We start from the raw sequence: 12,568 nt of genomic DNA on the forward strand, positions 1-12,568 counted from the left end.
GCATCCCATGGGGTTCCCCATACTACCTACAAAGTCTATGTTATAACACTAGTGCATCTTGATCTTACTTGATGATTCTTTCCCAGCTACATTCCTTGTAACGTTGTGCGCATTCCTATACATATCCTACAAAACATGTTCAGTAGACATTTCCTAAATCTTTTCCTAGCCTGTCTAGGCTTCTGTTTGTGGGCAGGTGTGTATACGGAAAGCCTCACTGAACAGCTTCGGAATGCTGTGCAGTATTAAAGGAAGATATACAATGAAAGATTAATCTGGGTGGGGCCGTGCAGCATCCTGAGAATAGATTTAGACTATTTATTGTGGTGCAATGTAGTGTTATTTGAAAAGATGAGTCTCCAGCTATTTACTAAGTTTTAGAAGGGTAGTCCTCATGAATACTTTGCTCCAGAGCCTTTCTTCCACCTTTCTTAATCTCCAGAAACCATCCGTCAGTCTAAGATCAGCAGAGCAGCCAGAGACCTTCTCTGGAATCATTTGTCAAACAGCAATTCAATGGGTTGCCCTATATGTCTTAGAGAAATGTCCCTATGCCTAACCCGGCTGTAAGAATAGCTCTTCCCCTTCTATTAGTTCCATTCCTATTTTCAATAGAAGGTTAACTGCAATGAGTATAGACAGGTGGTTTTTCTTTTCACAATGAATATTCATTTAAAATGTTTAGAGAACACACCTACTTACCCGTCTTAAACCTCAATGCCTCACAATCACATTCTGCCTGTACGCTCGCTTCTAATTGTGCAGCTTCTGAACAACGCAAGAAAAGGTATGTATGAGAATATGTCATACCACAATTCAAATATCCCCACTCACTATCCTCAATCCATCACAACCTTTAAAGAGAAGAATGTTTTACCATGATGGAGTTCTGAAATGCATCCATCCACTTCCTCCAATAGTTTATCTGTTTTGTCCATGGTTGACTGCAGCTGTTTCCACTGACCCTAAAATTATAACAGGGATAAAAATGAAACAATAAAAACAGAAAACTAAATGCAAGTGTGTTTCACTGCATGACACCTACACACACACAATGCTGTCACTAGCATGCACACTTTACATTTTAGTAATAGGAACCACACTTCAAAATAGCAGACCTGCTTAGGGAAGCAAAGGGTGAATAAAAACATTGCAAACAATGTAATATTGTTATAACTAACATAAGACGGCTTACACAAGTGCAGGCACAAGAAGTATCAGGCTAAAACTCCAACTTTCCCAACTTTAACACCTAAAACTTTGGATGTTTTTGAAGCAAACAGAGCAGTTGAAAAATCCATGTTGTAACACTCTTATGTGAAGTTTGATATAATCTAAACCATTCAGCCTCCTTCTAAAAGAAAAAAGTTCTTTGGTGTAGCTTGAAATCTTTTTGTGGTCTGGCGTTAATCTCTAGAGCACAATGCTACAGAGATAGCTTGATGGGAGAATCCAAATCTGAAAGGAAATTTAAATTAGACTAGCCGAGAAGCTTTTTTTAGGTCTTTCCTTTAGACAGCTTTAGCGGTCTCTTGGAAATAATCGAATTGTTTCCCAAATGCTTCGACAGAGCGGCGAAGCTTTCAGACGGCTCAGGTGTGGCATTTCGTTGTTTTCTGTATGTTTTTGAGTGACATTAAGATGCGTTACCGATACCACTTTAAGTGACACTTCAGCAGAAATAGAGCAAAGTAGCCATGCCCTTGTAGTGAGACATTTGAGAAATTAGGTTCTTTGTGCAATGTAGTACTCTAAAAAGGGCCTTAGAACTGCTGGAATGCTCCTAAAGGTCTTATGGAAATCCTCTAACTTTGTTGTATAGCCTTTCTAAACAATATACACAAGTCTTTTAGGGGTACCACTACAGTGCATTGCAAGCCATAGCACCGATAATAAATATAGGAAAGCAAACTCTGACTTTAACCTCCAAAGACAGTAGGAAACTCTGTACCACCTGCTAGGAAATTGGTATCTGATCCATTACAGGCTGGCACAGGGGAGCCAGGACTTACAACCAAAGAGTGGCACTCCCAGTGTCCGACCAAAGTTGGTGAGTGACAAGTAAAGAGTGTCATTATGTATGCCTCAAAGGTGGTAAGTGGACCCATATGTGACTTACCCAGCCAGTACTGCATTTTTAGAAACCGGTCCTAGCATTCTCAGACTTTCAGGGACATGGCTTACATCAGTGTGGGAAGCCACAGGAGTGGCTCCTAGCAGTGTGTCCCTTGCAGAGCCCTGCACCTCATCGATATTAACTTTTTAAAAGCACCCGTGAAAGGCCATCATTTCTTTACAGAAAAGAGCTTTAGCAGAGAGAGTGCAACAAGGTTTAATAACATGCCATCTGTAGTGAAACTATTAATCAAATGCAGTAACCAGTACGGAAGCAGCTTGGCAATATTTAGAGAAGCACACAGAATAGATATTAGGTCAGTGAGGTTAAAGGCCAATCTAACCTGGGATAAGATCCAACTACCTAGTCACAGAATGCAAATAATACTTTTTTTAAAGTCAAGGACTGGCCAAAAGAGTCAGCCACGTGGCAAGTGCATCATTGACTTATGGACATCTTTTCCATCGCCTTCATCGCACACACGCAGATTGAGGGTGGCTGTTTGCATCCCATTATAGAAGGACTGAAAGGTGCTCAATCCATTTTGGACAGCATGAGGACCCACACATCAGTATCTGTGTTACTGCTGTACAATGCTTTTTTTTTAATTTTTATTAAAGGCGAGAATGCCTTATGAACCACCGTTTATGACATCAATAACTCACTCGCACTGCTGCAGGGGCATGAAATTAAGTGGGGTTTATTGCCTGTGGGATACAATCAAATCACAGGAAGAGAAGTTGCTCTCATGTGCGATTGCCAAGTCACATTCAGACAGTGCTTGCTTTCTAGCCAACGCAAATGTATTCCAGGACACAACTGATGGTGCTTAAAAAGCAGGATGATATAAAAGTGGCACATGACGGCAACATACCTACATTTTCTCTGAACTTTCAAGTCCAAACAAAAGTGTGAGGAAACCTGCAGCATCATGTTTGCTGCAGTATAACGTTATTGTGTACTTGTACAGTCAATAAATCAACCCTTGCTGGGATTAGTTCAAAGTAAAAAAAATAAAAAAATAAAAAATAAAAGGACAATGCTTTGGTTTTTTTGCTGGAAGCCTGCAGACAGTACAGTTGATTGGTTGCAATGACAAATTGGGGACATTCTCCGTCCACTGCTTACCATTGGCTTTGTGTTTTGTAAACCATATTTGTTTGCTTTATATATGCTGGCTTTATCTGTTTTAGGCTGTTCAACAAGTCTTTGTCCCTCCCATGGAACACAGTCTGTTTACCACCTCTCTGACTCCTTGCATTCTTCCACGAGTGCTCGCTTTCTGGGAACTCTAGCGCTTTGAGAGTACATGTGTTTTCAGTTGTCTCTCTTAAAAGCTAGTTCAGGAAGTGGCAAAGGTGCTGTATTTCTTGGTAGAGGTTTCCTGCCTCCTAACTTTCTACTTGACTGATTCTGCTTATCTTTACCACTAATCTTACATGCCTTTGAGGAACAATGTTCTGTCTACGAGCTTGTTTATTTTGGTCTGTTCTCTTTACTAACAGCATAACAAACAACCCTCTCCCTCAATTTCACGCCTATGCCATAGGCGCTGGAAGTGGCAGAGTAGTGGGGGAGAGGGTGCTGAAGTACCCCCAAAATAATCATGCTGGAGTCCAGATGAGAATGAGTAATAAACAGGCTTTTACATTTTATCTTGCTACACTTGCTGTGCATTCAAAGACAGAGGTCAACTGTTAGGCTCTGTCTTCCAAGAGAGGTTAGTGTGTACTTTTCTTTTTCTAACTATAAAGTGAGACGGTTTATGTGACAATATTGCTGGGTTCTGGGGATGGGAAAGGCTGAAGATGTTATTTTTTTCCTCCACATACTATAATGTTAATGAACTTTACAAATATTTCAGAATATATCAGAATTGGAAAGGCACATATGAAGCACTTTTTTGTAATTCATATTTGTGGTGAAAACAAATATTTTAATATGATCAAAACAAATTAATACACTAGGAGATGCCAATTACCACACCATTATCGTTTGTGCGTTGGATAGCTTGATCAGTAAAACTGTATGTCTGTGCACACGTGATATTTTCAATTGAAATGTGTTGTCTGGAATGGCAGTGCGCTACCAAACTGTGCATACTCTACGACACTCTACAACACTGTGGCTTAGAGTAGAGCGCCATAGAGGAGAGTGGATAGAGGACAGTGGCATGAGGAGAGTGGCATAGAGGGGGAGTGGTGCAGAGTAAAGTGGCGCAGAGGACAGTTGTGGGTGTAAGCAACTAAAGCGTCAATTGAGATTGAAACAATGAGTAAGAACATGTGTACTTGGTCCATGCTCCAGGAAGAAGCCAACACAAGAAAGGAAGGGAAGCCTACTTGAGCTAAACAAACGAAAAGTTGAAAAGGAGTGACAATAAAAACAACTAATGGTATCCTGTGGGCGGGTTGTAAGCCCACTGAATTGCAAACAATATGTCTTGCAGCACAGCGCATGCACTGTGTAGGGACGACCTAAAAATAATGCACACACAACCATCTCATGACTTAACTCCAGAGTCCAGCAACATTACAGGGATCGTACAGCTAGGAGTGTCACTTTTCCGCAACCCTCTGCAGCACAAGATGCGCTCGCTGATACACCACTGAGAGCGCCAGGAGCAACGTGAAGCCACAGTAGAGCTATTAACATTGGTGCAACATTGCATTTCAGTGTGGGAACCTGCAATGAAATGCATTAATTAAAATCAGAGAACTGTAGTACGTGGGAGGGAAGCAAAAGTGGGGTTTGGTTACATGTCATGCTCGTGATTTAATGTTTTTTTTAATCCATCTTAGTACTTTGCTCCTCATTCAATGGCTTCCTCTATATTTTTGTGTTTGCCCCACCCAGAGGAAAAATTCAGCGACAGAATGTTTTGATTGGCTGAATTTTATATTTTTGTTACCGATGTCAGAAAATAATCCCTCATGTACTGCAGTGCAATATCTCTTTACTTTCTTTCCCAGTTCTCCCTATTTGTTTATTAAAAATCCATCTCACTTCCACTGCACAGATGTACCCTTTTCACCTCCCACCCTGTGATTTCTATTAATACAGTAGCACTGCGGGTTGCCATATTGGAATCGTTTATCAAACAGCATAAGAAAAATGATCCTAATATGACTGCCATGACTGCACAGATGCGATGTACCTATCTTGAAATGATGATTTTGTTCTCACCATGGAAAACCATTACCAAGTGGTCACTGTGTCTGTGCACAAGCGAGAGGTGACCTTGCATAGTTTTTGTTATGCTTTAGGTCATTTTCCTAATCAAAACCTAGCTCTTTTTGGAGCTTCAGGCACCATGACTCTGCTTGGCATCTCTTCCTGGAAGTCTCTCCTCATGTAGGGCCAGACACCCTCCATCTATTTTGGGGCATGCAGACAGGCATATTGGTGATAGCAGACCCTCAGGTCTGCAGCAAGTGTCCAGACACGGGGCTCCAGCCCTTTCTCTATCTTGTGCCATGTAAACCAGGGGCAGTCCAAAATGGATCCTGCTAGTTCTATCAACCATATCTTCACCAGAACAATGAGTCATACCAACATCCATACTTCCTACATCCATGCGTATGCATTATCAGCTAAGGAGTTTGGGTGTTGCGCCGCAAGCAAAATTCTGGACCTTGGAATTGCTATGGCCCGGCCGAGGCCTCAGGGCACAGATTAGATTAACATGCAGGCTATGCCAACAAAATGGCAGGATACAAGTTTCACATGCAGATGTGAAACTCAGAGTAGGGGGATTCATTGATTTTCCATGCAGGGGACAAGTGTGCTGTGTATTATTGAGAGGCTTGTGGGAAGTGTGTTGGTGCTGTGCACAAGTCAATAGAGAAGTGTTATCTTGTTTTGCACACTTAATAATGTTTTAGTGGGAAGTGTGAGAGATGCAGCGTACATAGTTTTCATTGACACCTCAGGGGGCTTTTAAAGCAACTAGGGCATGTATACCATTAGCGGCCTATCCAAAACAACCAACCATTGAGGCACCATGCTAAGCAACCATGCAACAGGTTTTCTAAGGTTTTTTGGGGGCTGTGGGAGAGCAAGAGTAAGAGGAACTATAACATATAGGCAGCTGCATGACACCACCCTAGCCAGAGGGGCAGCGGGGTGCTGGGTGCATCTACACCAAAGAAGGGGTAGTCTGAAGGCTGAATAATCCACATCTTTGAGAAGGGATTCACACCCAAGAACTCACAAAGCTCCCAAAGGCTTCAAATTTAGACTAGCACCACTTGGGTCATGGCTCGGAACCTAGTCAGACTGTCACCCTGCACATGAGAGGTTGGGACACAAAGCAGTCTTGAAAAAAGAGTGACGCCACCCACCACTGCCACAAATTAAGCATTGTCAACTAACATTTAAACAGGATAACCAAGGAAGGGCCGATCTGTATTTTGAATAAAAGCTGTGTGCTGTGCTTAATGTGCTTAGTAAAATGCAGTTGAAAATGCTCACCAGAACTGGGGTGTTTGGCTTTTTATTCCTTAAAAGTGTACAGCTTAGTCCCAAAAATGAATGACATTCTTTAAGGCCACAATGTGATTACTGTGCATTTAGCACATAACTCCTACTTACACGAGTAGTTTCCAACAGTTTGCCATAACGCTTCACCTTGCCCTTGTGAGATAAGACTTTACTTTTCAAGGTACAGTTGGACTTTATCTTTTTCATCTCCTCACCAAACAACTTCAACTGTAAGAGAAAAGGATGATTTAACAGACCTCAAATGAAAGAAGCAAAATAAAGATGACTCACTGTTTTCAGAATAATTGAACAACGCTTGTACTTACAAGTTTGTTGTAACTTATTTTCAATATTTTCTGTAAGATAGCATAGGAAAACATATACTGTGCTGAACAAAAACTATGACTTGGAAGAGAAAAGAGCATGTTTCCTCTTTTGAAGATACCCTTTTTCTTGCCTTTTAGACAACAAACTAGCAACGTTTGATTAAGTAGTAGCATCTGTCCGAGGAAGAAATTAAAACTGTAAAACATTTCAGTATATCCACTGTTACTGGATAGGCAGGAAGGCTATATGGGTAGTGACAAGCTCACGTTATTTCTTTTTGAGGGTTGTGAGAAATTCGGTTTGATGAAGGCATCCAAGGGTAATCAGAAGTTAGTGGGCTCCAACCTTATCAATGGGGGTCTTCTACCTTTGGTGTCCTAGGGCCGCCCTAGCACAGCCCATCAATGTGAGGACTATGTACTCCTTTCAGATATTAACTACAATAAAACTTGATAAATCAATGCCAGCTAGTTCTTTTACTTTAAAAAGTGTAGGTATTTTAATGCTCACATAACTAAATATTCCAGACAATTTCAAATACATACAAGATTTCATTAGAATTATCAATTCAGTGCCCATCGCAAAAAAGTACCTTGAGAATAAACAGTGCAAATCACCTACCCTAATCATCTATTGGGGTGGGGGAAGTTTGGTATTTATAGGCGTACGAAAGTCCAGGCCATTGTATGGTTTCACTATTTACGATATACAGTGTGACAATCCTCTTGCCTACGGGCCCCACCATACAAAACTAGCAATGCCCCCTAACAAAGTCTGTTGCAGTTACACAAAACTTTACAGAATCATTAAGTTATGCCCAAAGACTGTCAGAAGTTCATCATTCCAAATAGAAATTTACTGCTTCAGGCAGCACATTTCAAAGTATTGGGACGCAAGTCTATGGGTTTTACAATTACCTGAGGTCTCCACCTATAAGACCTAAAGCAATATTTCAACGGAACAAAAGAGAATTAATCTTAAGCTTCCCTTGAGACAAAAATACACTTTTTGGCAAGGCCTAAAAATGATCAGACATTTATATCAATGACCTCACTAGAGAGTTAAATCAACCATGCTAGACATACTGGTCAGACATACAGTTTATGTGTAGCTTCTTTGTTGTGACTGCTTAGCTACTGGAATGGTTTAATTCCACTTTTTCTTGGTTATTGCTGCCCAGGCGAGGCTTTGGGATTTTTTTTTTTTAACCAGCATTTATTTCTGCCCCTCTGTGGGCTGCTCTATATTTGACTTAGCCACACTCTGCTCCTGTTGGCTTTCTTTACCTCTTCGGCCCCTTCTGCGGAGAGCGCAGTGGTTCCTTTTTTCTGTCCGGCCACTGTTAGCTGGAGACTATGCAGTCAACTTCTCTATGGAGCTCTAGCGTGCCCACTCTACTTTTGTCCCTCCCCCTGCGTTCCTGCCACTTAATGGTATTTCTAGTAGATACTTGCAACAGCAAAGAGGGGCAGTCAGCACTCCTGATGCCCCGGGGGACTCTCAAAGGCAGAGCTTTGCTGTCGAGAACCAGAGGCTCCAGGGCCACCAGCTGGAATTGTGGACAACAATGGACATAAGCTGCCAACACAAAGCAGGAGTTCTCCAACCCCACAGTGTACCTGAGTGGGATTTGTTGTGTTGTGGTCTAAGGCCCTTTGCTCAACCAACTGGCCCAGCTGCTGGGGTACCTCTGGGCTTAATGTGTTGGGGGATCTCCCTTAGCCTCCTCACAGCCTCTTGCACAATTGCTTCCTCCTCAAAGCAGCAGCTTCTCTGTACGGGGTTCTTGGCTTGTCCTTTTGCCCTAGCCTGGAGATCTCCTGTTCTGTGGCCTCTTCCTCAGCAGCACCCACAGGCACTCCATGGCTTGCTATGTAGGAAACTGGGTTCTGGTTGCAGAAGCCCCCATGTTTTGCATGGTATTTGATTCAGCTTTGACTGAAGTGCACTGGGTTCCTGCTCACCAGGTCCCCATTGCCAGTGTTCCTTCTCCAAAAGGAGACACCTGGTCCCCACATGGCTAGACCCTTTAGTACCTCTGCAAGTCCCTTCCCCCCCAGGAGCTGAAGCACAGCATGTGCCACTGTAAGGGGCCATAAACCAAACTCATACAGACTGCCACTGCAGGCTGCCTGACAAGGGTCTCCAAAAACAAAGTGAAAGCATGAGATGGCACACACTAGTGTGCCATGTCCCCCAACACCACCTGTAATATTTGTAAGTCACCCCTACAGCAAGCCTTAAGCCCTAAAGCAGGGTGCATTATATAATAAGCGACGGCATATCTGCATGAGCAAATATGCCCCTGCTATGCCTTTGTCAATTCTTAGACACAGTAAGTGAACATGGAAGCCATTTTAAATAACGTGTGCTGGACACTGCTCAGTACGAGTTCCCCAGTTACATGATGGCTTCACTGAAAACAGGGATGTTGGATATCAAACATCTCATAGTAAAGTAAACCCTCTCTGATTCTAGTGATGGATTTAATAATACATGCAACCATAGGGAACCTTAAAGGTGACCCCTGAAAACCGACCAGCTGCTGGTGGGCTGACTGACTAGTTTCCACCAGCCTGCCACAAACAGATGAGTTTCTGACTTGGCACCAGCCCTACCAGCCTGTCTGCTGTTCCCACCAGAATGCACCAAGGTCGTTTCGTCCTGCAAGCTGTTGTGTCTCCAAAAGACTGGGAGGACTGCCTGCCTTCAACAAAGACCCAGAAACTCCTACAGAGCAGCAGTGCTGCTTCCCTGCATCCCTGCAGGTACCCCAAGAGACCGGAGAGGACTCCAGCCCGCCAAAACATGACACCAGAAAGCACCACAGCACCTGTGCTGTCTTGTCCGAGCTTATGTGGGCCAGTGGTTCTAGCGTGATCCCTGGCCCTCCAGAGACAGAGCCCACCTTAGAATAGCCCACTGGGGACTCACCAAGGCCACCTGGACTGTGAGTGTCCCCAGTGCCGAAAATCGGATGCACTCTTCGTCCCTGGCCCGAGGAGAAGAGGACCTCAGGTGTCCCCACCCTTCGTGAGAGCCGAGCCTACTTGCTGGTTCAGCCTGACTGGCCTCCCAGTCCAAACCTGCAGACTCTTTTTAAATAAACCAGTCCCCACTGACTAACACTGGGAACCAGACACTGAAAAGCCCCTTTGCACTTGGCTGCCCCAGTGCCGCCTAAGGTGATTTGTTGGGGCTGCTAGGTACCTTGCCCCATACTTTCCTTAGTATAGGAGATTGGTCCCATAAGTCATTGTGAAGTGTCTAAATGCAACACCTGTTTTTCCCCAATAGGATAACATTAGACACCCGATGCTGTAAAGCACCTGGCCGCCTCAGGAGACCTGTTGGTGTTGCATGGAACCTTGCACCATACCTACACCTTAGGTGCAGGAGATTGGTCCCATAAGTCATTGTGAAGTGCCCGAATGCAGTACATGTTTCTCCCCCCATAGGATAACATTGGGCACTCAACACTGAAAAACACTTCTGCACTTGGCCAACCCAGTGTCGTCCAAGGTGAACTGTTGGTGCTGCCTTGGATCCCACCCCATACTTATGTTAAGTTGTTGTACTATACACCTGTATGCAGGATTTCGTTTTCCTCCATAGGATAACATTACTGCTCCAAAAATTGCACTGTCAACTTTTGAAAACTGTAAAAATTCATAACTCGTAAAGTACACACCCGAATCCAATGATCTTGATATTAAAAATTATATAAAAGTATGTGTTCTTTTTGTAAATTGGTGTCTGATTTCTTTGAGTGCGTGTCTCGCTTGCTGCCTTTGTGTGTGCAATACATGCCTAGGACTACCCTCTGATATGCCTAATTGCTTGCCCACACTACCACAAACGTGAGCATTTGGGGTGTCATTTCTGCCACTACATAAAGAGCCAGCTTCCAACATGTTACAATTCTAAAGTCAGCGAAGTGTGCAGCCTCTGGCTCGGTGAATGTGCGCAACAGCTTGTGTCCACAGTGCCCACTCCTCAAAGCACCACAGCAGGACCATTTCAACACAATCCTGTGCCCTAAATGGGCTTTGCCTGTCCATTCTCCACCAGGCCAGGGACAGAGTCAGTCCCGGAGAGAAAGAACTGCTGTTCTGTCCTGTCGTTTCCAGGCTCCTTCTAAGCTGTCCCTGCAAGTAGAGGGACGATGAGGGTTCTCCAACAGATGAAACCACAACCCCACTCTAGGGGTGCAACAGCATCTAATCCACCTTTAAATGACACTCAATGGACCTGCCATCTGCCTACCCTACCACACCATATACAACATAGACTTCACCATGACAGCTCTCTCCAAAAGCAGCCCATCAGCCTCTAAAATGGACTCTACAGGCCTGACCCTCTTTCCTTGAAGACCTCCAAAGCTGTGAAATGTTGGGAAGCAGAGAGAAGGTTATCCAGCTTTTCTCCTACCTTAACTGAAAGTCAGATTCAACCTAGCTGCCTCCTAGTGGGAGATTCTCAATCCCTTTCGAATAGGCATATTTGCACCTTAATTGAAGGCTGGCTCAAAGAAGTATGCTCTAACATAAATATAGCCTTAGAAGTGGATCTAAACCATGGAAAATAAATACAAGGTAGTGGCTCTGGTCCTTATTCCATGTCCCAGTCCAAAGGTATACTTAATACTGAAAGAGCACAAAGCAAAAACAATCTTCTCGTTCTACACTTCACTTAAGAGAAATGGTGCTGTTCCTTTCAGTCCCCAAGTGAATTAGGACAATTTTGATCAGCACTCTACCACACAATATGTGCACCTATGCGAGCCAGATAATTGTCTTACTTGCTCAGACTTCACGTATGCTCCTACATGTGGAACTTGTCACGCACAACCCGCTCGTAGCCCCTTACTCTAGCTGCTTGGAAGTTGCAGCTCAAATCCTTTTTAAAGACAGCATTAGACAGCTAGGCAGCAGAAATCCTAGAAACAGATGTACAAAAGCTTACAAAAATGTTTTGTTTCCACCCACAGGAAGAAGCCATATTCCTGACAAGGGTGATACTGGTTTACATGTATTGTATGCCCCCACGCAAGCACCTGTAACTAAAGTTAAAATGATAAAAGCACGTACATGCAACATCACTCAAAGACTTCATTAGAGGCCACGTTGTTCACCGCTAACATTGAAACCTATGCACATTAGTTAGATGAATCATCCTCAGCAAGAAAGTATACTGTCCTTTTCCAATAATTGTTTTGTCAACTGCATCACTACACAACAGAATTTACGTGTCAATTTTAATTAATGCCTGGCCTTCACTATCCACCCTGACCCCCATTACATACCATGGTTAAGAAAATACTCTGTCTCAACTGGGGTAAAAATAAATACAGAGTCACCATATTTAACTTTCAGCTTGACAGAGTGCCCCTGAAATGCATCAAAGTTCAAAGACAGCGTGCTTATATTTCAAGCTTTAAAGAAATTCATTGGACATTCCAGGCTTTCATTTCAACATTTGGCCCATTTCCTCGCTGCATTTTCCCTGCACCACGAGTAGGCAATTTATATGCCTTATTTATAACTATCTATTCAGGAGAGTTGCGGGGTAGTTATCTCCCATTTCAATAAGCTGTGGATGACGGAGAACTTTCCTCAGGAAACCTTGGATTTCCCAGTAGTC

The 12,568-nt window shown here is 43.3% G+C and overlaps 1 protein-coding gene across 1 annotated transcript in view; it reads right to left on the bottom strand.

Annotated features, from left to right (window-relative positions):
- KNL1 (kinetochore scaffold 1) overlaps positions 1-12,568 on the bottom strand; it is a 193,388-nt gene that overhangs the window by 103,930 nt on the left and 76,890 nt on the right. The window contains exons 7-9 of the mRNA XM_069208569.1: positions 6,710-6,826; positions 878-965; positions 703-768 (exon numbers count right to left, since the gene is read on the bottom strand). Of these exons, the coding sequence (XP_069064670.1) occupies positions 703-768; positions 878-965; positions 6,710-6,826 (271 nt within the window). The remainder of the gene's footprint in view (positions 1-702; positions 769-877; positions 966-6,709; positions 6,827-12,568) is intronic.

This window comes from Pleurodeles waltl, chromosome 9, assembly GCF_031143425.1.
Source record: "Pleurodeles waltl isolate 20211129_DDA chromosome 9, aPleWal1.hap1.20221129, whole genome shotgun sequence".
Classification (NCBI taxonomy): Eukaryota; Metazoa; Chordata; class Amphibia; order Caudata; family Salamandridae; genus Pleurodeles; species Pleurodeles waltl.